The sequence below is a fragment of the Anabrus simplex genome, chromosome 8 (genome assembly GCF_040414725.1).
Source record: "Anabrus simplex isolate iqAnaSimp1 chromosome 8, ASM4041472v1, whole genome shotgun sequence".
NCBI classification, from domain to species: Eukaryota; Metazoa; Arthropoda; class Insecta; order Orthoptera; family Tettigoniidae; genus Anabrus; species Anabrus simplex.
The window spans coordinates 215330853-215358250 of record NC_090272.1 but is presented as its reverse complement, the minus strand read 5'-3'; the positions used below and the strand labels follow the sequence as shown (position 1 = coordinate 215358250).

The window sequence follows — 27398 nt, the reverse complement described above, 5'->3', positions numbered from 1 at the left end:
TTTACATTTATATTATGGAAATCTTCTTCAGTTACAGAACATGTTTAGAGATCATCTTCATGAATTAACTGGGTAAGAGAATCTTCCTTATGTGCCCGAGTAGTTAGGACTTTATTACAGGAAATATATGAGCAGCCTGGAGGTGATGGAGAGTATTTTATGTGATTTTATACGTTTGTTTGTCCAACCCTTGTCCTATTTCTCTACGGGGTCGGGTATGAGGTGGGATAAATCTGTCATGGTGGGTTTTTATGACCAGATGCCCTTCCTGCCATCAACCTCATTGGAGGAGTTAATGAGATGAAATGAATGATGTGATATATGATAGTAGGAATGGAGAGGGTGAAACCCAGTGCTGGCACATAGCCTACCCCTGTCCAATAGCATCAAGGGGTCTGCTCAAAGCTTAACGTCTCCATCCGACAGATAGATCACCGTCAACAGTGTCATATGCCCTCACTCCACATGAGCACTACGCAGACGTTTGGAATTTAATCCAAGCTTTTGGCATACAATCTAGTGATTAGAAATTTTATACCACCACTACCCCTCCCTTACCCTGTCCTGCCGGCCAACATTCTGATGGTGAATCTTTTTTCTACTAACGGGACTTGAACCGGCTAACCATGGTGTCAGACCATTTAGACTTCAACGATCATGGCCACCAGGCAGGCTAAGTGATTTCATATGATTTCGTATTTGAATTAGCGAGGACATGGGAGAATGGGAAGTGTGTCTTCAACTAGAAAAAATGCGAAGATAAGGAAAGAAGTACGAGGGTCGAGACATAAGTCAAGGCAACTATTTTTTTTCTCGTGAACAGGAGACAACACGGAAAATCTAAGATATGCAATTGGAAATACAGGGCATGTACTTATGCATAGTGCCTGAAGACAAATTCTGACTTCAGGAGATTCTCGTAGGAAAGTGACAGAACACAGGCCATTGGTAAACATTGTTTTATTATGGTATAAACAGCAAATACACAAGACAACGTACAAAGGACAGGTCTCCGTTGGTTACAGACCTTCGAAATAATCACCCAAGGTTTCCACTGTGCATTGTCAGTGGTGGGGTAGGCGCTGAATACCATCGCTGCGTGTGTATCACTAACGTGCGACACCTCTCTCTGAAATGCTGTTACGATGTCTTCTTTGTTAGCAAACCGTTGTCCACGTGATGGCTTCTTAACTTTGGGGATTAGATCATAGTCACACCTAATGCTTCCCACAGTTCAGCATGGCATTGGTGTGCATTTCTGCTGCGAAGAACTGCTATTTTAATATACGATCGTTGTTCCTGCTTGTTTACTTCCATTGTGTGACGTTCTCACTCACACACTGAACTGGGGGCATGCTTAGACCCACACTGTTGTTTACATACACCATCTAGTAGCATCATACCCAAGTACATACCGTACGTTTCCAAATGCATGTTTTAGATTTTCCGTGTTGTCTCCTGTTATTATGAATTTAGTTGCTGGTGAAAAGTTGGTGTATTGGTGAATTACCATCTGAATCTGGCCTACCTATTACCTTTCCTATCATGTATATTTGTACACTTGGTTGTTTCCTATCTCTTGCATAAATATTTTGAAAATCACTCTGTCTTGATCAGTGTATTCAGTATATATTTTCTACAAATGTAGTATGTATGTTTTGTAGAAGATATTGGCATGGTGTTTGATTTAGAAGAAATATAAAAGCCTGTTCCTAGGTGTACAAGAACTGAAGCTTAGAACTAATGTAGTTATAATACTGTGTCGAGAAGAAGGATGGGAATTTTCTTGTTGAGATACTCACCTCCTGACAAGAATGACTATAGTCGTGATGACGGCTGCCAGGAACACAAACCCTCCAAATACGCCGAGAGCAATGATGGCTCCTGCAACACAATGAGAAATACTTTGTATTTAATAACAATAACAATGGAATAGATTAATATGTACTGACACTTAAAGAATGTCAAACAAGAAAATAAACACAGTTATAGTTTGTTAGTAAGTGGTTTTAATGTCCTACCAATACAAAGGTTTTTGGCAGCGCAATGAGGGAAAGGGTTAGGATTGGGAAGGTACTGGCCATGGCCCCAGCATTAGCCTGGTGTGAAAATGAACCACAGAAAACCATCTTCAGGGCTGCCAACGGTGGAATTCCAAGCCACTATCTCCTGAATGCAACCTCGTAACTACGCAACCTTTACCACACAGCCAATTTGCTTATTTATTTATTTATTTATTTATTCATTCATTCATTCATTCATTCATTCATTCATTCATTCATTCATTCATTCATTCATTCATTCATTCCTCAGTCCAAAGACTGGCTGAATTCCCAAACAGCTCCACATGGAAATTAAATATCCTGCTTCAAAGAATGCTTCTAATTTTTTTCATGATCATTCTGGATATCTTATTCGTCAAGAAGAAATGTATGTATGTATGTATGTATGTATGTATGTATGTATGTATGCTTATATGCCCAACCCTTGTTCCGTTTCTCTATGAGATCTAGTATGAAGTGAAATGAATCTTTGTAGCAAGTATTTTTTTTTTAAGACCGGATGCCCTTTCTGACATAAACCTCATCAGAGGAGTTAGTGCGATGAAATGAATGACATGATACATGACAGTAGAAAAAGAGAGAATGAAACCCGGTGCCAGCACATAGCCTACTCCAACTGAATAGCATGAAGGGGTCTGCTCAAGGCTTAACGTCGCCATCCAACGGACAAATCCCCATCAACAGTGTCATTCCCTCGCTCCATATGAACAATGTTTGGAATTTAATCCAGGCTTTTGGCACACAATCTAGTGATTAGAAATCTTATACCACCACCACCTCCCCTATCTTGCCGGCCATCATTCTGATGGTGAAATGTTTTTCCACCAATGGGACCTGAACTGACTAATACCGTAACGACTGTGGCCGCCACATGGGCTCTTCAAGAAGAAAGGAATTCCACACAATAATGAGGTCTCTTTTATTCCTTGTCATACATGGCTTAATATACTAGTCTTCTGAACAACCTTTTCAATGTGGTGTGGTCAGAACAAAAAAAAAAAAAAAAAAAAAAAAAGCTATTTTCTGTTTACATTTGTTGTTCTTGTATTTGAATGGCTGTAGCACAATGAGTTGTTAACCTTTAATTACTCATCTGAGAGTCCTTAGAGGTCCCACTCCCTTTTTCAGTTAGAAGACCCCATGCAAGAAATTACGTACGCAAATGAAACATGGTACATTTTTTACATACTATTGTTCGTGTTGCTCGTTATTAATAAACACATTGTGACATGTCCCTGAAATATTCTGTGCAGCCTGAGTATTCTTCTCTTACCAATGGTACTGAGCACTCCTACTTTGATATTATGGCATTCGTTAAAATAACAAGAAAATTTATTTTCATCACAAGTTCAGAGTTGGTTTTCTTTTCCTTGTATTCCTCTTTCATAATATGACTGGAAGATAAAATCACCAAACACAGGACAGTGAACAGTGGTTTTCAGAATGAGATTTAGGCATTGTTGTTCATGTATGAGTAACCTTTAGGCAAAAACTTACATAAATATAAATAAATATTTTTTAAATGTTGTTTAATACAATAACATAAGGTTCAAATTTTTGTAACTGCCATATTTATTTAATGCTCTCCCTGGTGGTGATGATTATTGTTTTAAGAGGAAGTACAATTGCATGACCATTTTCTACTAACACTAATGAGAAGGCATGAAAATGAGAGACTCCCTGAGCCTCGCAAACTTACTACCATCCAGTCGGAACAAGAGTTGACCAAGAGGGGTTGAATAGGAAAGACGAAGACAAGGAGCCTAGTAAGTAAGAAGTAGGTGTTAATTACTATAAAATGGTTTAAGAGACCAGTACTTACTTTCAGTCATGGAAACAATGCCAGACTCGGTGAGGGGTCCTGTGTTTGCCAGCCCACGCTCACAAAATGCAAGCCCCTGGCTCCCCTTTTAGTCACCTTTTATGACAGGCAGGAGATACCGTGGATGTTCCGTATTCTACTGCCCCCACCCACACGGGGTAATGCATACCCTTCTGGGGGTCTAAGTGACCCATGCAAGCAGTTAGGGGAAAAGAATGAGCATGATCAACTAGAGGTTAAGCAAATAATATCTTTGTTCTAAAAATATTCCCTATCTCAGTTTACATAGTTCTGTGGTGTGTTGTGTGAGTATGAAGAGAAGTGGGGTAGGAACAAATACATTCATCCAGTCCCCGAGTCAGATGAAATGAAATGTCGTATGGCTTTTAGTGCCAGGATATCCCAGAACGGGTTCGGCTTGCCAGGTGCTGGTCTTTCTATTTGACGCCCGTAGGCGATCTGCACGTCGTGATGAGGATGAAATGATGATGAAGACAACACATACACCCAGCCCCCGTGCCATTGGAATGAACCAATTAAGGTTAAAATTCCCAACCCTGCTGGGAATCGAACCCGGAACCCTTTGAACCGAAGGCCAGTATGCTGACCGTTCAGCCAAAGAGTCAGGCCCCTAGTCAGATGAATTAACCAGACACAATTAAAACCCTCGATCCGACCGGGAATCGAACCTTGGACCCTCTGAACTGAAGGCTTCAATGCTGACCGTTCAACCAAGTAGCCAGACAGACTGAGACAGAAAAATGAAAGTGAAAATCTTCGTTCATCCCATACAGGAGAGATAGTATACAATCTGCACACTGTATGTCACCAGAGATGGATCTGGGTAGCCTGGGAGAATATAGAAATACGATATACAAATACAGTAGAGTCTCATTAATCCAAACTAATTGGGACCGGAGTCTGTTCGGATTACGACATTTTCGGATTAACCGGAAAATATTTTTAAATAATAATGTTACTGTTTTTATGTCCCGCTAACTACTTTTATGGTTTCTGGAGTCGCCTAGGTGCCGGGATTTTCTCCCGTGGGAGTTCTTTTACGTGCCAGTAAATCTACTTACCCGAGGCTAACATATTTGAGCACCTTCAACTACCACCGGACTGAGCTAGGATCGAACATGCCAAGTTGGGGTCAGAAGGTCAGCGTCTGAACCGTCTGAAGAAAATAGTTTCTACAATACAGTACAGTATATACTGTAATTTAAAATGTCCGTTCCTTAGCAGTTATAATAATAAAATACTGCATAGAATTACAGTAGGGTAGTTGAGAACCTGTAGAAGAGAAAATGACAAACTAGGTTAAAACTTGTCTCCTAAAATGTCAAGCAACACTCCGCTGCTACGCCCACAGATGTGGTAAGTTTATGAGACGCTGGTTTAATACCGCATCTTCGAATAGGTTCCAGTCACTACGGCAAAATAAACTAACAGACTTTGTAAAGATAAACGATCAGAGATTGATGGTTTATGATGTGTAATTATGTTTACATTAAGTTATTCTAGTAAAATATGACTTATAAAATGCAAGTAAATCTTCATTCTATAATATGTTCTTTCATTTCAATACAGAGATTTTTAAAAATTGAATATTTCAGTTCGGATTAACCGGACTTTCAGATTAAGGGGACTCTAGTGTAGTCCAAATATTTTGGATTAAAAAGTAGTACTTGCAACAAGGGAAACTTTTTTTTTTTTTTTACGAGTTGATTTACATCGCATCGACACAGACAGGTCTTGAGGCAATGATGGGATAGGAAAGGGCTAGGAGGGGGAAGGAAGCAGCCGTGGCCTTAATTACGGTACAGCACCAGCATTTGCCTGGTGTGAAAATGGGAAACCATGGGAAAACATCTTCAGGGCATCAACAGTGGGGTTCGAACCCCACTATCTCCCAGATGCAAGCTCACAGCTGTGTGCCCCTAACCGCATGGTCAACTCACCCGGTACAAGGGAAATTGTTTCAGTCAAAACGTTCATACAAGTAGCTTATTGAAAAGATTCAAAACATTTCAACACAATATTCTGAACATCATTTGATAGAAGAGAATATATTTCAGTATTTCATATTAAGTTATTTATACTGTACATACGAATATCAATAACTGACGAGCCCACTGCCTTAGTGGGGCAGAACGCTGGTGACTTCATGACTGGAAAGGCCTAAAGAGATTGAAGACTTAAGTATTTGCAATCTGTGATATTAGATTATGGTTCCCTTCTGAAAATCGAATTTTTTGAAATGAATGACTGTTTAAAAGATTTAAATGAGGTCTGAACATACAATATAGGTTCCTGGCACTAAAAAGTTTAAATTGTTAGATAGTGTAGCTATCAATTTTGATGTCTCAAACGGCAAGATATTGATCATAGAGACATTGAAATTGAATGTATCAATTGTTTCTACGCGATCGATTAGTGATGATGTCTTCAGATATATCACAGTTTTCATTGCAAAATTTGTCCAAAATTGCAAAAAGAATGGTGAAATGCATAGCAATTTGCAAGAAAATTGTGAATTACATGTAAGAATTCATTAAACAGTGGTGAAATGACTAAAATTCACAATATGTTGCAACTGAAATGTTCACAAATTGTGCAGTAGACATTAAAAACACTTACATTGCATCCATATTACAGTTTATAAGAATTTGTGAAAAATCCATTTGCAAAAATAAGGGGTCCCTACGGATAGAGAAGTATAAATTCCTTCAACTTGTGAAGAACTGAGTCTCAGAAGACAGATATAGAAGGAAAGAGAGAACTGTCTGTGAACATCTTTGAGTATGTTATATAGGAGGAAACAGGTATGTACTCTTAACATGTGGTAACAAACAAATTCCTAACTCACCAAGATTCAGTCTGGCGCCGGCAGTCTCTCGACGCTCTTCTTCTACAGGATGTGTAATATCTGCCCCTGGCGTATTGCTGTTCCTGGCGTTTACACTGTCAGGGATCTCATTATCATGTGGATGTGATGCAGAGATGATTTGAGGTGGGGATGGAGTGTTGGATGTGGGTCGTGGGCGTGGTCGTGACTTGGTGGTCGAAGGAGGTGCCGGTGTTGCAACCAGTGTCGTGGTTGGAGTCTTAGAGGTAGGCCTGGGTTGCGAATTAGGCCGACTAGCTTTTGGTGGTACGGGAACAACAGCTGCTGGCTTACTCTCCTCTAGAAACAGAAAACAGAGCAATTATAAACAACTGTACATACTAAATAAAGCTTTTTTATAACAAGCTAATATTTTATCAAAAGCAACAGTGATGAAGTCTCGTAAAGTTGAAGCTACCATGTCTGTTAAACTATTATTACGTTTTTTTGTCCAGGTTAGAACGTTCATTGTTATAAACTGTAATTTAGCCTTCTACTGGTATCCTATTGGATACTTCTGCATATTTAAGCCCTTTCTCCAAGATTGAAATAGTACGCTCACTGAGCAGCTACTCTGTGAGGATCACTGCAGTGCAGGCCGCAGTTAAGTTGCTGATTATTCCCTGTGCCACATTTGCATGAGCGGATGATGCAATAGCCGCCTGGTCCATACAGCTTGTCCTGTGATGTCATCGTCTCAGCAATTCTGTGAAAAGCTTGCGTACAGAAGGACTACTTCTTACACACTGTAATTGATCGGTTTAGTGTGCTATATGGCTTCTGAATTAAGTGGAGAACAGCGTATTTTCGTGTACTGTAGATTTTTAAAACACAAATCTGCTGGGAGAATAAGAAAAGAATTCTGCAAGCAATTTTTGGAGTGTGAGTGCCAATGCGTTACGGAATTAAGAAAATTGTGAATAAATTCAAAACTGTTGATTCTGTACTAAAAAGAAAAAAATTGTCAGGCAATTGACAGTCTTATGAGACATAAAATTTCAGGATATTTATGAAAGACTTGGGCTATTCCTTTGAAAATCTTGAAGGAAACTAGCTCAGCAAAGTGAGGTTTCATATCCTTCTGCACAGCAGATGGCAAGAAACTGAAATTTAAGCATTAGAGAGTCACAGAAGTGCAAAGTTTTAAGCCCAAAGGACCCATTCGTTAGAAAGCAGTATTGCAATTAATTTCTTCAGTATATCAATAGTGGTGAATGAAATCCTGAATGAGTGCAGTTTTCTGATGAGGTATGGTTTTATTTGCATGGATGTGTAAAGCCACAAAATAACCGGTATTTATCATGTGAGAATCTAGGATGAATTCTAATGTTAAAAAGATGGCACACACAGCCCCTTTGAGCCAGAGGAATTAACCATCGAAGATTAGAATCCCTGACCTGGGTCAGAACCAAACCCAAGACACCTCGGACCAAAGGCTTGTGTGCTAACCACTTAGCCACAATTGGAAGAAGACCGCCAAGGATGTCCTTGCCATGAAAATAGTGGGGGTGCCCCACTAGTTTAGGTCACGGTTACCTGCCGACTGCATTAGCAATTGGAGAGTTATCCAGCTGACATAAGCTATATACTGTAGTTCTAAGTAAGGCCCAAAATTAAACAGAATATATGATACGTTATGGAAAGAAGCAAACAAGAGAGAAATTGAAACATGTATAGAGACACAGGAACACAGTGACTTGACTTGCACTTGTTTGTTCCTGAGAGTAGAAAGTGGGAGAGAGCAACAGAATGAGGAAATGAGGACAAACGGCGTAGATAGGCTCTCTCCTTTTCAATCCCAATTCTTCTACATCCACTATTTCTCAGCCCCTGACAAACTTGTTTTTACTTTGCAGCTTCATCAGGAAGGGCATCAACATTCATTGAAGTGCCATCGTGACAGATCTTCGGTCTTGATGTGGGAAGTGTAGGATGGATGTAGAAGAACGGAGATAGACACGGAGAAATGACGTGTATGAAGACAGCAATCTATGAACATGTGGAAATTTTCCACGTCCTTTAGTATTTTCATTTTTGTCTTGTTTCCTCCTTCCTCATGCACCAGCCATTGTGTTTATTACACAGTATTTTGTATTCCTATTCCTATCTTTCTATACATAGAATAAAAGATAAGTAGCATTACAGTCCATGAACATCTCATTGGCCACTTAGGCGTTCCCAGATGTTTGGTCTAATATCATATATCCAATACTGTTTTGTCCAATATTTTCCTGTCCAAAGAAGTTTCTTCCAATATTATTTTGTCTAAGCAATCCATGTGTCCTATGCTATTTTGTCCAATTACTTTTAGTTCAAAATTATTCTGTCCTATGGTACTTATCCTAAGTTACATCTAGTGTTGTTTCATGTTGTCATAGATTTAATTTTTTCCTTCAGTTCCATTAAATGAGTTAAATTAGTAAGTCTACATTTCTTTAAATATGCAGAATTCAAGTAAATTGAATCAAGAAGGGGAGGATGGTTGCTGGCAAATGAGAATTTTCTGTATAATTGTCATTCAGCAAGTAGTAAAAGAATATGAAAATACTGGAGATGTGAGCAGAGAGATATAATATGCTCCAACAAGATGAATGTCTATGTTGACCAGAATGTTGTTGTTTATAAAATGGATAATCACACTTATGAGAATGTTTCTCTTGATATAAAAACATCTGAAGTGGAAAAAAATCTTTTTGAACATGCTGAAAATGAGAATGAAGATAAAACATGTGTCATTATATACTTAAAGTTTTGAAATTAATATTCATGACAACTGTGTTGCAGGTTGGTTTTCTTTATAAACTGGAAAGAGTTACTTCAAAAGATTAGGTTGTTATGTTTGAGATATAATCTTGGATGACAAGATTTTGAACATTATTTGGATGAAAATTCATCCAATGCATTTATCTTGTGGACAAATTTGAAATTGGACAAAATGTCTGAATCAAATTCCTGAGCACCATAAGGAGCCACCTCTTCTGTCAGAGCTGTGTTGGTATTTCAGAAGATGGAAGGAGTGAAATATAACAGACCTAAATTATTGTTAACACACACCACAGACGACTTCCACATTAACTTTATATACAGGTCTTTTGTAGAATTGTAACATTTCTTGCTCTGTCTTATGTGAAAATTGATATCAGGTTACACTCCTCTTGTGCCATACGTTTGCGGGTGGTTGTTTACCTTTACACACAGGTGGGGGCTGATCGTATTCCCCAGTGGGCAGACACACCAAGCTCTTGGGCCCCTCCAGTACATAGCGTCGTGAACACGAGTACTCCACCACAGTTCCAGCCAATGTCGCATTAGCACTTAGAGTAAAACGACCATGCTGTATAGAAGGAGGGGCATCACACTCCACCGCTAGAATATAACATACAGATCTCATGATAACTACATTTATATTTTAGGATGTGATAAAATATTTTAAAATTTTGACTCTGACTTCTTATTGAAGTATATCAAAAGAATGACAAATAAGTGTTGAAAGTAAATGAATAGTTTACCCCATACCTTGACAAGCAGGTGGCGGTCCATCCCAGCGTTCGTCAGCATCACACTCTAGTAGTCCTCGTCCTTGTAATGTGAAACCCTCATTGCACGAATACCGGACACGATTTCCATAGCCAACTCCTCCATCGAGCAGCTCATAATGGCCATCAGGGATGTCCGCTGGCAAACCACATTCCACTCCTGTTGCATTCAATATTTATTTAAATACCCAAGTCACTGAAAATCATTTTATGTGTCTGAATTTATGGTACAAATATTTTGTTCTAAGCCAGTTCATTTTCCTTGACCCTGAAACTTAAAAACATTTCTTTTCATGTGTACATAAAAGAAGGTAGTAGTAACATTTAATATGTATATGGGAGCTCACCCTTTTTCTCTAGACTTTCCATATTTATGCTCAGAAATGAATTATACTAATGCTAGTGCATAATTTTAACCACAAGACTGACCAGGTCTCTGAAGAAGACCAAGAAGGACAAGACACATACAGTTTGATGCCAGGATATATAGTAATAGAAAGGTTGTTTTTGTTTTTTCTTCAAGTAAGCAAATGCAAAATGAATCCCTGTTGCATTACTTTCCTGTAACCCTTTCTAAAATGTGGTTAATATTGTCTTTGGGGCTACGGGACTATGAAGGAGTGAATATTTGAGATTTATGGTCTCTACAGGTAATGCCTCTTGGTAATAGAAGAAACTTTCTTATGAGTCACCAAAATGGATTCATGCTAAAAGAGAAATATAGAAAATAAATTTACTTTATTGTATATATAGAATACTGTAAATTTGAAAATTAAATGATAGAAGTCTTTGTCAGTATTGGGTAGTAAAATAACAAACCACACTGAAATAAGGACAACATAAAATGTAAACTACCCTAAGGAAGGTAGGCTTTTCTTAACATAAGAAATGAGTTCACCTTAACCATAGATACACATCTCAGAAAGATGCTACTGAAGACTTCTGCGTTGTATCGAAGTGAAACATGGGCCACTGTTGCAGAAAGATGGAGCAGAGAAGGTAAACTCATGTCCTCGTCCCCAGGTGGTGCAGCTCTTTTCAGGCACACCCGCGATAGAGGTGAGGTGCATGTACCATTTTAACTACATACAAGCCCTCCTGCCATTCTTAAATTTCTGGCAGTAGCAGGAATCAAACCTGGGCTCCCCGAGGGTGGCAGCTAATAACACTAACCATTATGCTCCGGAGACCGACATTTGAAAGGTGATGTTAGTGAAGAATGTTGAAGGTGAGGTGGGTATATGAGATCACGAAGGTAGACATAATGGATGAGGTTGGAGAATGATTTGACAAAATTTAAAGAGGAGAACAAATAGAAGAAACACATCTTGACATGCCCAGTACTTATTTAGTTGAAGGAGTTTTAAATGGAAGCAGAAGGCCAAGGTAAACTAGAGTAGATGTAGGATATAGAAGTTGTTAGCACAAGCTAGAGTGGCACAGAAAGTCTACAGACTGATGCCCCAAACAACAACAGTAGTTATTACTGATTTGTAATATTTTATTTATTAGAACCTAGCAGTAGACTCACGTTTGCAGACTGGTGGAAACTCGTTGTAGAAGCCAGTGGGGAGACAAGTGCGTGCCGCTGGTCCCACCAGCAGGTGTCCTGGGTCACACGAGTACTCCACAGTGGTACCCACGTTGAAGTTTTCAGCTACCATGGTGGAATTTGGTGGCTGCTCAGGCTTACCACATGCCTTGGGCTCTGCAATAAGAAGGAATACTGAGACCTCGTTCTGACTTACACGTGTTAGAGAGAGACAGGTGGTACTACTCACGGTGCTGGCAGATGAAGTTGAGGCTGGCTTTGCAGTTGGTGTCTGACCACAGCCAACCCTTAGAGCCATCGTAACGAGCACAATCCTCGTTCCCACCAGGCAAGTTCCAGAAGGATACGGTCACATCCTCGCCTCCCAGCCACTTCCAGTTGTTATGATCCTCAGGATCTCTCACTGCCCCCATCCAGTACTGGCTATTGGTGTCACTTCTGCAGTAAGAAACACAAATCAGTCCAAGACCTGTGTATATTTGGGTATTTTGTATATTACACAACATGTCATTTGTTCCATTACTTTTGATCAATCATTAAACGTTTCATGAACAAGAAATATTCAAATCCCTGATTTACTGAGTAAGATTAAAATATCATTGAATGAAAGAAAATTATGACTACTGAGAGTTATAACTGGACAGTCACACTTAGCATTTCTAATGGATTTCATCGGGAAACTATGGTTTAATTCCAAGGAAGACAGAAGACGTTTGGTGACATGTTTGGCTTGATTTCTGCCTACCAGAACCGGTTTGAACTGATCATTACTGTCTTTCAACTAAACAATTTCAACCACTTTTGAGACTTGCAAGATCACATACACAATCCCCAATTTTGAGACTGAAACCAAGAATTCATCGCACAGAAAATCTCAATGGATAGTCATCATTATTATTACTACTCATCAACAGTGTTAGAGAGTACTCAGCTGTGGTTCACTGCATAGTTATCCTTATCGCAATCCCCATTTTGTAATGTTTTTCACCCACAGTAATAACGTGAAAACTGTAACATTCGTCAGTGTGAGAAATATTTGGAATTGGACAAATTAACTGTAAATAAAAGTAGGTTTATCTATATTATTATTATTATTATTATTATTATTATTATTATTATTATTATTATTATTATTATTATTGTAATTCATTGTATTTTAATCCCTTCGTAGGTATTATATTATTAGGAAGCAAAATGTTAATTTATATTATGTATTATAATAGATATTTTATGTACAGTAGGATAGCATAGTAGCGTAGTAATTTATTTCAGTCTCTTTTTTCATTATTCAATATTTGAATGTTCTTATTTTATGTTATTTATGTATTTCGCTGGTTGAGTGTAAGACAGGGAACTTTGCCAGTTAAAATAAACCATATCTCTCTCTCTCTCTCTCTCTCTCTTTTTTTTTTTTTTTCAGCATATGCTGTTCTAAAAGGCCCAGCCATCAGAAGAGGAATTTTAGAAATACTTTCCTGACACAAACATAACAATACTACAAAATACAGTGAAATGCTGTATTCTTGTTTTGGATCAACATATTTTAATGAATCAGCATTTACTGACAAAGACAAGACTCATTCCAGTTTAATGATTCTACATTTGGAAAGTTCCTTTAGACTGGGTCTGTGACATTATATGCCTGATTTTGGGAGCCTAGTACAGGAATAGCTTATATGAAGCGTCACAGTAGATCAGGACAAGGAGAGGGCGAAATTGAACCAATGATATACTGCCTGACCCAAGAGCTCTCAGGGCAAGGATGATGGATGAAGAAAAAGAAGAGTAGTGCCGAGAAGTGTGTGCAAGTGTGTATTTTTAATGCAATCAAAGTTAGCACCTGCATGTTTCATGTTAAATTTAGACAATTGAAGCACATCTGTACATGTATGTGCATATTTTGAAGGTTTGGGAATATTTTGATGTTAAGAGCACATTTAGTGTATATTTATAATTTTTTATACCAAATAAGACTTTTGAGTTTTCTGGAATACAGTAAAATACATAACATGCAACAGACCATCTTAAAGTGTAAGGTTGTAATGCTGCAATAATCAAGGCAATTCTTTAAAAACTGGTCTGCAGCAAACAAAATGGGAAAGCAGTGATAATTAAATTCTCAGTGGCTATTTTGAAGAACCATCTCCACAATACGTGACGATGTTACCAATTTGGGACTTGCATACAGTAATTCTTTTTAAATATCTCAGGAGCATACTGGTTAGAATATTCTTATCTGTAGTAAATTATGCAGTGCTGTCATCCGTTCATAATAATGACTAACAAGTTCGTGCAAAGTAAACAATACTGAACATGTATATGCCTGCAATTAACTGATCTAAAAGAATCTAAGAATGTTCTTGCAGAACTAAATATTTCATAATATTATTAAACTGTATTTTCTAGATCTGTGCAGTGCGAGCCTCAGACAAGGTATCGATTATAACATTCTAGACGTTTAGCATCAGTATAGCCTCCTGTGGGATTCATTAAGTGCTAATTCAAAAAGTATGAAATGTAAATTAATTAATTAATTAATATTACTTATGTCTTGGAACAACATTTACCACCTTTTGCCATCTTATTCACAGAAAGCTCTCTTTGAATCTTTGATCCTTAAACTGAATCACAATTTTGGGAGATAATAATAATAAGACAATAAATATATTATTATCTCATCCGACGCCACAAACAAATATCGTATCTAATTATCTCGTCCACATCTCAGATGAAGAGAGGAGCAGGATGGTAACGGATGTCAGAGTAATATCCAGCGAGAGTCTTGACAGTGACCACCGTGTATTAGCAGCGGACCTGAGAAACTTCTATGTGCCAAATGTACAGAACAGGAAAATGCTAAAATCACAGTATGGGAACTTCAGAAAACAGATAAGAGAACTGAGTATCAGAACTGGATAAAAATCCTGTTACCAAGAGATGAAAGGAAAAATGGAGAAGCAGAATGGACCAGACTAAGGGACACATTGGTCAAGGAAGCAACTGAAGTTGGAAAGACAAGTATAAAAATAAGGGAGAAGGAAACACCTTGGTGGAATGAAAGAGTGAGAGCAGCAATCAGGGAAAGAAATCTCTTGTGAAAAGAAAGGGATCGGGAGAAAAATAAACCGGACCTTACTAGAGATGAGGCAAAGATCAGAAACCTCAAACAACTATACCGAAACAAGAAACTGGACATTAAAAGAACAGTTACAGAAGAAAAGACCAAGGCATGGAATATATTCACTCAGAAACTGGAGGAAGACAGCAGAGGCAATAAGAAACTACTGTATCAGAGGTAAAAGGAAACCAATGAATACCATAAAGGCTCTTGAAGATGAAAATGGAAATCTGGTTAGGACAGAAAGTGACATGAGAGAAGACCTGAAAAACCATTTCAACCACCTACTGAATAGACCAGTTCAAGAACAAAATACAGAACTGGAAATCCAAGCCTACAATGAAGAACCTCCCATACCTGGACAGAAACTGAGATAGCCTTAAAATCTATGCCTAAAGGAAAATCTTCAGGTGCAAATGAAGTGAACGTGGACATGATAAAGGCAGCAGGCATTCAGGGTATACAATGGCTGCACAGAGTACTAAGTGCCGTATGGACAAATAACAAAATACCTGCAGATTGGAACAAGGGCATTATAATTCCCCTGTTTAAGAAAGGCAGCCGACGGAAACCCACCAACTATAGAGGAATAACACTGTTGTCTCATGGCTAAAAATTCTAGAGAATATCGTAGAAAGGAGATTGAGAACCATCAATGAACCACAGTACGAGGAGGAGCAATATGGATTCAGAAGTAACAGATCAACAATGGATCTAATTTTTAGCACCCACATGCTGATGAGAAAGTATTGGGAGAAAGGCAAGAACCTGGTCATTGTATTCCTCGATATAGAAAAAGCCTATGATAATGTTAGATAAGATCTGGGAGTGCCTGAGGAAAAGAAATGTGCCTGAAGGACTGATAAGGGAAATTAGTATGTTGTACAAAGACTGTACTAGCTGTGTACAAATTGGGGAAGGTCGATCATCATGGTTTGAGACCAAGAGTGGAGTTCAGCAAGGAAGTGCACTGTCCCCACTACTGCTCATCACTGTTATGGACAATATAATGAAGAATGTCAAGGAAAAGTTAGGTGAACTGAATGCAGTGGCCTATGCTGATGATATCATGATTTGGGGTGAAACAGAAGAGGAAGTACAGACCAGACTCAACGTATGGAAATCCCAGTTCCAGGAATATAACCTCAACATCAGCGAGACCAAGACAGTGGTGATGGCAGTCAACGGAGAAGGGCGTCCAGCAAGTGTAAAACTAGGAGACCACCAGCTAGAGTGTGTGGATAGTTTTCCTTACCTTGGAAGTGTAATCTCCAGTGATAATTTGGTCAGAAAGGAAATTACAAACAGAGTGCAAAAGGGATCTGAATTCTACCAACAAGGAAGAACACTTTTATGGGATGACATGATTCCAAAACTGGCCAAACTGATGATGTTTAACAGCTATTTCATACCAATATTGATCTATGGTATTGAAGCGTGCACCCTCACAAAAAGAGATTCATCAAGACTGCAAGCATCAGAGATGAAATTTTTTAGATCCACCATCCAGAAGGCTAAGATGGACAAGTTAAGAAATGAGGAGGTGAGGAAAGAAGCCAGAATGAAGACATCCCTATTAGACAGAATCGGCATATCCAGACTATGGTGGTATGGGCATGTGATGAGGATGGAGCCTACAAGAACAGCCAGAATAAATTTGGAAAGATAGGTGGAGGAAAAAAGACCTGCAGGAAGACCTAAAATCCAGTGGCTGGACATGATCAAGGTTGATCTAGTTACCAGAGGATGGACAGTGGATGACGTTCTCCATGACAAGTTGTATATGGACAGGAAGAAGTGGAAGAGGCTCATTAATAGTACCCGGGAAACCGGAACTGTACAATGATGATGATGATGATGATGATGATGATGATGATGATCCACGTCTGGATCTGCCAGTCACACCGTTTTATAAGAGAAGTGCACACACAAACTAGAAACAGACATCCTGAGCAGCAGTTCCCCTCCCCTCGCCTTGAACCACCCAAATAGCAACAATGACTGCCGAAAGGGAACTGGCTTCAGTCCAAACGCAGTCGCTGGAGATAACAGATGATTAGCAACTTTGATGACTACAGACAACTTTTAAGGTGACAGCAGAGGACTACTACAAATATAATTTATCCCACATGTTCATAACATCACCAATCCACAATCATTGATAAGTTTATGCAAATTAAATAATTTTGTACATAATATATGTCCATGTTAGAATCTGAGGATGTTCTTGTAGAATGAAACATGTCATTCTTCATTTAATAGTGTATTTTTTCTTACTAGTATGTTATAGTGCATTATGTGTTTTCGACAGACTGAAAAGCTTTAAAGTTACTTTAACTAAGTCGACAGTGAAAAGTATGGCTTTCTTCTTAAGAAATTTACTTATATACAGGACTTGGAATACCTACAGAAGACACTTATAATACCTGAAAATAAGCAGTGCTGTCTTCGAAGAAGAATTGTATTGAAATGACCGGACCGTCAATCGAAAATTGGTGTCTTGGAAGAGACCACTACAATGACTCGTTGGCTGAATGGTCAACATACTGGCCTTCGGTTCAGAGGGTCCCGGGTTTGATTCCCTGCCGAGTTGGGGATTTTAATCGCTTCTGATTAATTTTTCTGGCTCGGGGACTGGGTGTTTGTGTCCGTCGCAGCACCCTCCTCTTCATATTCAGACAACACACTACACTACCAATCACCACAGAAACATGCAATAGTGATTACATCCCTCTATATAGGGTTGGCGTCAGGAAGGGCATCCGGCCGTAAAACAGGGCCACATCCATATGTGCGACACAGTTCACATCCGCGACCCCACAGGTGTGGGAAAAGCAGTGTGAAAAGAAGAAGAGACCAATACAATGAGCGTAGAAGCTAGATTATCAAACATCAACTTTGCGACACATGCCTTCCAAAGCGAGTGATGTATTCTCAATTTTTTTTTTTTTTTTTGCTAGTGTTTACATTGCATTAACAAAAAGAAGATTTTCATCAATGCAAGGATGGGAAAGGGTTAGGATTAGGAAGGCAGTGGCCGTGACCTTAATAAAAGTTACAGCCCCCGCCATTTGCCTGGTGTGAAAATGCGAAACTATGGAATTCATCTTCAGGGCTGTGGACAGTGGGATTCAAACCCATCATTTCCTGAATGCTAGCTCACAGTTAAACAACCCCACCGTATGGCCAGTATTCTCATTTGAAGAACGTGCAACGTAATATGGGAGGGCAGCAAAAGCAAAACAAGGACTTTCTAAAATCTAAGTTGGAGAAAAGCCAAACTGGTGTCTTCAACTGGGATGATGCAGAGTCTGATGTGGCGATATCCACGAAGACCCACAAAAATTTGAACTACAGCAATGAAGTCACAATAAAAGTGATTGTATAAAAGAGCAAGAAACTCAAAGAAATGACCGACAGGCTTTTCAACAGAAAGCTTTGATAGATTTTGAGGCGTCAGTTTTAGAACTAGTCCCTTTAGCCATCGATAAAGCCATAATCAGCAACCCCGATGCAGTCTGAAGACATCATTATACTCACCAGAGAGTGAGTGAATGCCTATGATGATGAGTGACACAAAAATATTTCCTGTCTAAGATGCCATCTTTAAATGTGATGCTCTTCAAAAGCACCTTAATCAAGTTTTACTATACCTGTACAGCCTTATGTGTCCTCACCTGTGTCTTCGCCACAGCTCCCAGCTTATGAATCCCTGGAGAGCAGGGTTGCTCTCGTCCACGAGGCTCCCTCCACGGCTGCGACAGAAAGCCAGGGCATCTCGGAAGTTAAGGGGCTGCCTGTTATAAAATATGTAGCACTTCCCATTGTAAGTGGCAGTGCTTCCCGGAGGCTGGTCTCGGAACTGCGGGCACCTCTCAATAGGTAGAGCCTATGACAAGCAATTTTAATTTGTTGTCATTGTTCTGCTTACTAATTTGTATGCAACTGAAAGGATGATGGCTGTGTACCTCAACATCGAGTAGGAGAGCAACTTCACTTAGGGTTTCATTCAAACTGAATTTCATGAGTGTAGATAATTTACTCAACAAACTAAACTTTATTCTATACAGCAACAAAAGGTACTTATCAGAATGGTCATACCCAAACTTTTATCTTATCATAAGCAAGTATTTAATCATAACACAGACCGATCCATTAATAAGAAAGTTAAAAACCTCAAAGAAAAGTTAAAGGTTAATGACCCAATAGCAACTAAATCTGATAAAGGGAATGCAATAGTAATCGTGGAGAGGAACGATTATATTAATAAAATGCATTTGTTTTTTGTGGAAAACAAATTTGACGTAATCAAGAAGGATCCCTTAAATAACCCTCAGAAACAATTAAAATCAATAGTCAATAATAGTACTTTCCTTTTCAATGAATTTGAAAAGAAAAACTCATTACCATGAACCCTAGGTTACCCGTAGCAAAATTGTTACCAAAAAATTCATAAGGCTAACACCCCTATACAACCAATTATCAATTTTAGGGGTAGCCCGACATACAAATTGTCTCAATTTATTCAAGATTTCCTTAGTACACATTATCACTACCAAGCAAATACAATGATACAATGATAAAGAACTCCATAGAACTTTGCAAAAGAATAAAACATATAAAGTTACCAGAACACCACAAGATCCTTTCATTTGATGTCATCAATATGTATGCCAATATCCCCATTAAAACCACTATAAATTTGTTATGGAGTAATTTAACCAAATTCAGTAAATTAAGCATTGGTGAAATAGATGAGTTCATAAGCCTATTAAAATTCTCTTTAAGTAATAATTATTTCATTTTTGAGAATAAAATCTACCAACAGACAGGTTTACCTATGGGAGCACCATCCTCGAGTATTTTGGCAAACATATATATGGACCACTTAGAACACACAAACATGATAGATAAGATCAAAGCTATAAAATACTGGACACATTACGTCGACGATGTGCTAGCCATCATAGATAGCAGCGTTAATGAAGGAAAGGAAATTTTGGAACTACTCAACAGTTTACATCAGAATATTAAATTCACTATGGAAATGGAGAACAATAACTCGCCTAATTGTTTAAATGTAACACTATCACGTCATAAGAATAATCAACCGACATTTAACATTTTCCGGAAACCAACTTATACTGCTAACACCATTAAACAAAATTCAATACATTCTGAAACTCACAAAAAAGCTGCTTACAGTAGCATGTTAGAAAGAACTTTAAAAATCCCACTCTCGCAGAAAAATTTGAAAAAAAGAAATCAGGACCATCCACGAAATAGCTTTGAACAACGGATTCAGCACAAAATTTATAAATAAGCTAATCAATAAACATACTAACAAGCCCACAACTACTTTAATGAAAGAGTCAAAAACTAAAGAAAAATATGCCACATTCACATTTAGCAATAATAATATACACAATCATCAACGTCCTAAGAAAACAGAACCTAAAAATTGCTTTCAAAACCAGCAACACTTATGAAAGAATGTTATTTAACTCTTATACAGTAAATATTAGCAATAAAAAACAAATTCTGGGATATATAAACTGGAATGTCAGGGATGCGGGTCAAGTTACTTCGAACAAACTGGTAGGAACTTCCTCATAAGACATACAAAACATCACAACGCTTTAAAATATAATCGTTTCCATGCCATGAGTAACCATCACAAAGACTATAATCACAACTATACTACAATAGATCAAGATCTAAAAATTCTACAACATTAACAAAAAGGTCCACTACTCAACATTTTAGAGAATTTTTACGTTAGTATTGATCAATATAAGAATCCAGCCCTCAACTTAAATGAGATAAATGAGAAAAAGAACATAATATGGAAAACTTTTATTCCGATCATTTGTAGTAAAAGAAAGAACATAACAACTCAAAATTATTACACTCGGTTTCAGTCACACTCCCATTATTCCGCACACTCTCATTCTCCCGCAAGCCCCGCCCCATTTACCCACTCCACTTCCTTGTAGCAACACATCTTGCATCTCGACTGTAGGAGCAAGTCAGTCGAGAGCTGGACTCCGTTGTCAGAGAACATGGGTGATACTTTTTTTTTTTTTACAACTTGCTTCACATCGCACCGACACAGATAGGTCTTATGGCGACAATGGGACAGGAAAGGTCTAGGAATGGGAAGGAAGTGGCCGTGGCCTTAATTAAGGTACAGCCCCATCATTTGCCTGGTGTTAAAATGGGAAACTTAAGGCCACGGCCGCTTCCTTCCAACTCCTAGGCCTTTCCTATCCCATCGTCGCCATAAGACCTATCTGTGTCGGTGCGACGTAAAGCCCCTAGCTAAAAAAAAAATAAGAAACCATGGAAAACAATCTCCAGGGCTGCCGACAGTGGGATTCGAACCCACTATCTCCCAGGTGCAAGCTCACAGCTGCGCGCCCCTAACCGTACGGCCAACTCGCCTGGTGCGAGTGATACAAGCGGACCACGTAATGTAAGTTAATTTTCGTTCTTCATAACTTAATCTAAATGTTGTTCCTGTTAGTCTCAATTTTTCAACCTTAATTCAATTTGTATTATCCATTTTACAGACTAAAAATCAGATGGTTCAACTTCAATAATGCTTATGTATATCAGCCCATGTCGGCACACAACAACTAAGCCAAGAGTACACAGATACCCGCTGAACCACAGCAGAGGATAAAAAAAACATTGAAACAGAAAGACCTCCAGCTCAAGACTGTTTCAACGATCAACATTTTAAAAAAATGTCATGTTTTAAAAAAAACAACTTTTTAACTAACATTTCATTTTCTGTGTTTCCTATGTTTTCAATTCAGTTTACATGTCTTACTGAGGATGACCCAATGTCGGGTCGAAACATGTCTATTTATATGTGAAGTTTCGTCTTAATTGGACGTTAAAATATATAGTATTGACTAGGAGGATTAAAATAGTTTTGTACAATTTTATAAGAAATTCAACCGTCAATACAGATTTAACATGAGATTCATAGTCTGTAATGTACCCACAGAAGACAGAAACCTTGGAATAGGCACCTCTTATCATACGAGATGCTCTCTGTCTTGGCAAAGTGCAACAACTTGACATGGCAGCGATTCAACTAGTGTACAGAAAACCTTTGGAGTGATATTAAACCTTGCCATTCTAGTTACTATCCACACCTCCTGGTATTTACAGACGATAGATCGTTGTCAGGTCTGATGTATGCCACTGTAGTCTACGCTGACCATCACCTCAAATAAACTGAAACCGAGATTCATTTGACAGTTGTATTTCAAGTCCACTAGGATCTACGTCATGAGCCCAGGCAAGCACTGTATTCTATCCCATGGCAGCAACCAGGACACTGCCCACTGCATACGTACAGTATGTACCTCTAGCATTGAAGTCTAATGTCACTTGAGCCAGGGTGACTTATCAATTGTCTCAGACCATTCTCCCACTGGTCACGATCATTCAGTAGCTGTGGTCGACCAATGTGCTGTCAATGATAGACGGCAATGCCTTCCATGTGGTATTCTTGGTCCACACATGACATTGTAGATTACAAATTTGGAAAGAGAATGCCCCATTCTTAAGGCACTGACCATCATGCTCCATTCAAACTCCATTAGTTCACACTGTCCACTATCTTTGCATGTCCCATTTGCTTATTCGAAGTTACCAGTTTTGTAAGAACAGCCAGCCTGTGTCAAGTCTTTATGGCTCGAAAGCGCAGTTAGCCGGTTCAAGTTCCGTTAGTGTGGTGATCTTTATCGCTTTCAGAATGTTGGCCAGCAGGATAGGAGAAATGGCGGTATACAACTCCTGATCACAACATTGTGTGCTAAAAGCCTGCGCTCAGTTCTAAACTTGTCTGCAGTTGTTATATGGGGTGAGAGCATATGACGCCGCTGATGGGAATTTGTCATCTGTATGAGGATGTTAAGTCTTGAGCAGACCCCTTGGCATTATTTGACAGGAGTAAGCTATATGCTGACACTAGATTTCACCCTCTCTGTCCCTCTTCATTACACACTACAAAACACACAACATTCAATCAGCACATTGGACACAGACACACACACTTGCATAATGATCTTCATCTCTGAGGCAAGGAGTAACCAACTCCTTGACCAAAGATAGTGCACATAAATAAATGATGATCACAAATCATGGATCATCAGGGGTAATGAATATATCTAAATGCCTGGGCATTAGAACACACATAATAGTATAACTGTGGCAATCTGATCATGAATACCAAGTTAATTGTGGTTATCTTCTAATATAAGAAAATGAATGTTTGTTTGTTTGTTTGTTTGTTTGTTTGTTTGTTTGTTTGTTTGTTTGTTTGTTTGTTTGTTCGTCTTGACTGGATTCACAAACTACTGGACTGATATGGCTGACAATTTCACAATTTGTTCTTATTACTCCTGAGGGGGTCTAGGAAGTGGTTTAAATGAAATCTGATGTGTAGTTTTTTATGATGAATAATTTGATGTAATTAATTTAATTGCAAAGCCACGACAAAATTGGATTGACTTGATGGACAAACTTGCTGAGCAACAGCGACTTGCTCTGTATCATGATAGTCCAGTAGGAAATGCTGTATATAGGAAGATGGGAACATGCCACCATGTTTTATGAAGTACATTTCCGGCTAGGAGGTTCATGACCATGCAAATAATGATTGCTGACAGTATGGGCAGACTCTGTGACGTAGGCAATGCTGTGAATAGGAAATAAGAGTGCATATTTTCTTCGTGGTTTCAGTGGTAGTGATGGCAAAAGAAATAATATGGGTGCAATTACTACCAGCGAAGCACTAATTAAAAACTGTTGAAAGTTACATAATTTATTTGTACTGTGCTCTGTTACATTTAAAAAAATACATAATTAACAATATTGTTGCTTAGGTTGCAGTTGCTGTTGCATTCTCCGTCAAAATAATCCTGTCTCCTGAACGCGCATCAATCGGTTGATCTACCAGCGGAGCACTAAAGAAAAAGCTATTGCAAGCCATGTACTCCCATCATTTCCACCGACATGCCATTTCATTTCAAAAGACTGCAGTTCCTCATTCACCTTTCATTCTCAATGACCATCAACAAGCCACAAGGTCAGTCGCTTCAAGTGTGGATTAAATCTGGAAAATCCATGCTTTTCACATAATCAGTTATATGTTCGATATCCCAAAGCACTTGAGTAAACTTTTTCAGATTTAATTTAATGCACAAAATATCACTGAAATCCATTTATTTTGTATATATAAATGTGTACCTACTTAGAAAGAGAAAGAGGCACTGCAAAAGCACAAAAATAAAAATGGAAAATAAGCTATATTAATGTTGAATCGATTGTTTTTGTGTAGTTGAGATGAATTGTGACACTCTGGATACCGTTTAAATCAACATTAAGCCTCCAGTGGGACGGGGTCTGAGATGGAGTGAAAAGTAAATAGTCTAGAATGACCGAGGTAGTGTTGAATCCACAGATTTTGGGTTTCCAATGCTGACTGGTGTTGGTCTTAATAACAGTTGGATTCATGCACACCATGTCTAGAGCGCAATCGGTAAATACATACAATTATCACTTTTTTTTTGTTGAGAGGATCAGATACTTCCCAGTCAGTTCGGGCTTCCACAAGGACAAAGTTTTATTCGTAAATGAAATAATCTAAAACTTGAAATCGAACACATATAAATAACTCTAAAACAACATTTTGTATTTTTGTATCAATCAATGTCTCAATAAGGAATTCTACAAAAATTCACTTCACACATATTTAACAAACAATACAAATCTTGAAGGTTAACATTAAAAAACTCTCCGGGCAACACCGGGTACTACAGCTAGTCATTCATAAATGTTGCTACACTGCTGTAAATGAATGGGAACAAACAAGTGATAATTACAAGTAATAAACTTCATTCTGGTTCCGTATTGACTTCGAATATCTAAGACGAAATTCTAAAAGAATTCAATTATATTAGGTCCACCTATTCAATACATTTCTGCCATTTATTAAATGGTCTATTTAAAAGTTACATAGTGGTTTAAAATACCTTGGACATGTTTCGATCTGACTTAGAGGTCATCATCAGCAAAATAACAACAAAGAAAGTCATACGACATAAAACAGCGATACATAAAAATCCTAGAAAAACAGAGTCAACAAATGTAATGGGAGTTTACGTTAAAATGTACATAGCTTCACTATTAAAAATATATTCGACAAGTACAATGGAAAACTGTTAAAAATGTACATGGATTCAACTTGGACAAAATAAATTGATAGTGTGGGTTCAAGAGTATTTAGTACAATTTTACATAGCTGGAGGACATATTTAAGAACTGGTGAAGACAGTAAACGTAAACTCCCATTACATTTGTTGACTGCGTTTTTCTCGGATTTTTATGTATCACTGTTTTATGTCGTATTCAACTTGGACAAAATAAATTGATAGTGTGGGTTCAAGAGTATTTAGTACAATTTTACATAGCTGGAGGACATATTTAAGAACTGGTGAAGACAGTAAACGTAAACTCCCATTACATTTGTTGACTGCATTTTTCTCGGATTTTTATGTATCACTGTTTTATGTCGTATGTCTTTCTTTGTTATTATTTTACTGATGATGACCTCTAAGCCAGGTCGAAACATAACCAAGGTATTTTAAACTACTATGTAATTATTTTTTTTTGCAAGTTGCTTTATGTCACACCGACACAGATAAGTCTTATGGTGACAACGGGACAGGAAAGGGCTAGGAGTGGGAAGGAAGCGGGCATGGACGTATTTAAGTACAGCCCCGGCGTTTGCCTGGTGTGAAAATGGGAAACCACGGAAAACCATCTTCAGGGCTGCCGACAGTGGGGCTCGAACCCACTATCTTCTGATTACTGGATAATGGCTGCACTTAAGCGACTACAGCTATCGAACTCAGTATGTAACTTTTAAAATACACCATTTAATAAATGGCAGAAATGTATTGAATAGGTGGACCTAATATAATTGAATTCTTTTAGAATTTTGTCTTAGAAACAAGTGATAAATCAAGTCTCATATAGGAGCACATATTAGGATAAGCACAATGACAGGCCAGAGTAGGAAGAAAGAGCATCAACAAGAGGAGACAAACTCAAAAGGACAAGGGCAATTGTTATATCTTCGTACACTGCTGCCTTCATGGAGATGGACTTTCTCCTCATCCTACACTTCCTTCATAAAGAATGAAGACCTCTTTAATGAGTGTTGATGCCTCTCCTCCTGATGAAGCTGGTAAGCAAAAATGAGCTTGTAGGGGGCTGAAAAGAAATGGACATGCAAGTGAGGAGGAGAGAGCCCAGCAATGTGAAGATGTGGAGACTTTCCTAGTCTCCTCTTTCTGTTGATCACTCCTTCCTCTGACCTGCCATTATTTTTATCTTATTATGTTTCAGTCTTTCTACAAGGGACTTCCTTTAGTTTAGAGTACATCAGATTTGAGAGGCCCCCAACATTCATTGAGGGGCATCCTGACAGACCTTCAGTCGTGATGTGAGACGTGGAGGATAAAGCAAAGTCGATATACACGAGAAAATGGAAGAAACAAAAGAAATGAAGATTAATACAGGTGATAAGAGCCTAGGAACATAGAAGAAACACTGAAGGAGAAAAGAAATCGAATAAATCAATATAAGTAATGGAAAGGATCAAACAAGTGATAAATCAAACTGCGTGTAGAAAAAAAGGGAACATGAAAAGAAAACGTAATAGGATGAAGACAAAGGCAACAGAAAGAAGGGACAAGGACAATATCCACATCTTCTGTCCTAGTTCACAATCACAACGAACTAACTAACCTGGTCGGTGTAGACGAAGGCCTCGCAGATGGATAGCTGAGCAGGAGTAGCACTCTCTAAATGAACGCTGACAAAGGCCCCAGGCATGGGTGGATTGCAAGGCAGGAACAGCGGCTTTCCCTCTTCCAGCGGTCCATGGAAGCGATTACAGATCGGATTGGTTCCCAGGTCGGGACGGTTGTTACCAACACGTACCACCACAGTCGCTGGCTGTTTCTTACCTGCACATAAACGTCGGCTTGCATGAGGAAGTTTCTAAATACAGTACACAAATCCAACTAGCCTATATTTACAAGGAAAAGGAAGGAGTACTGACTGATGATGTGGATGACCTGATCTCTTATGATCACTTGTCACTTTGTGAACCCCTGAGATTGTAGCCTCTCTTGATTTTTCTTGGATGCTCTGTTGAGACAGGTTACACTCGCATTGTAACCAGCCTAGCATAGCATGTTTGGGATAATATTCTTTAGAGGAGGTTTTCTTTTGTTATATGTCACACCAACTCAGACAGGTATTATGGCAATGGAAGAAAAAGCAGTATCCTTCAAAAGACGCGTTAGTTGCTGCCATATGCATTTTATCTAG

The 27398-nt window shown here is 38.5% G+C and overlaps 2 protein-coding genes across 3 annotated transcripts in view; one reads left to right on the top strand and one right to left on the bottom strand.

Annotated features, from left to right (window-relative positions):
• Positions 1 to 13547, top strand: part of LOC136878995 (putative serine protease K12H4.7) — a 108317-nt gene extending 94770 nt beyond the window's left edge. Inside the window, exon 9 of one of the 2 annotated variants that reach the window (XR_011018639.1) lies at positions 13281 to 13547. The gene's annotated coding sequence lies outside the window, so the exon portion shown is untranslated. Of the gene's footprint in view, positions 1 to 8628; positions 8839 to 13280 lie in introns of those variants that run through there. The other variant, XR_011018640.1, reaches the window with a different exon arrangement.
• The window catches only part of LOC136878994 (uncharacterized), a 236742-nt gene that overhangs the window by 15317 nt on the left and 194027 nt on the right, over positions 1 to 27398 (bottom strand). The window contains exons 4-11 of the mRNA XM_067152665.2: positions 26811 to 27031; positions 18656 to 18867; positions 12090 to 12298; positions 11840 to 12016; positions 10289 to 10468; positions 9959 to 10138; positions 6755 to 7072; positions 1803 to 1884 (exon numbers count right to left, since the gene is read on the bottom strand). Coding sequence (XP_067008766.2) covers positions 1803 to 1884; positions 6755 to 7072; positions 9959 to 10138; positions 10289 to 10468; positions 11840 to 12016; positions 12090 to 12298; positions 18656 to 18867; positions 26811 to 27031 — 1579 coding nt within the window. The remainder of the gene's footprint in view (positions 1 to 1802; positions 1885 to 6754; positions 7073 to 9958; positions 10139 to 10288; positions 10469 to 11839; positions 12017 to 12089; positions 12299 to 18655; positions 18868 to 26810; positions 27032 to 27398) is intronic.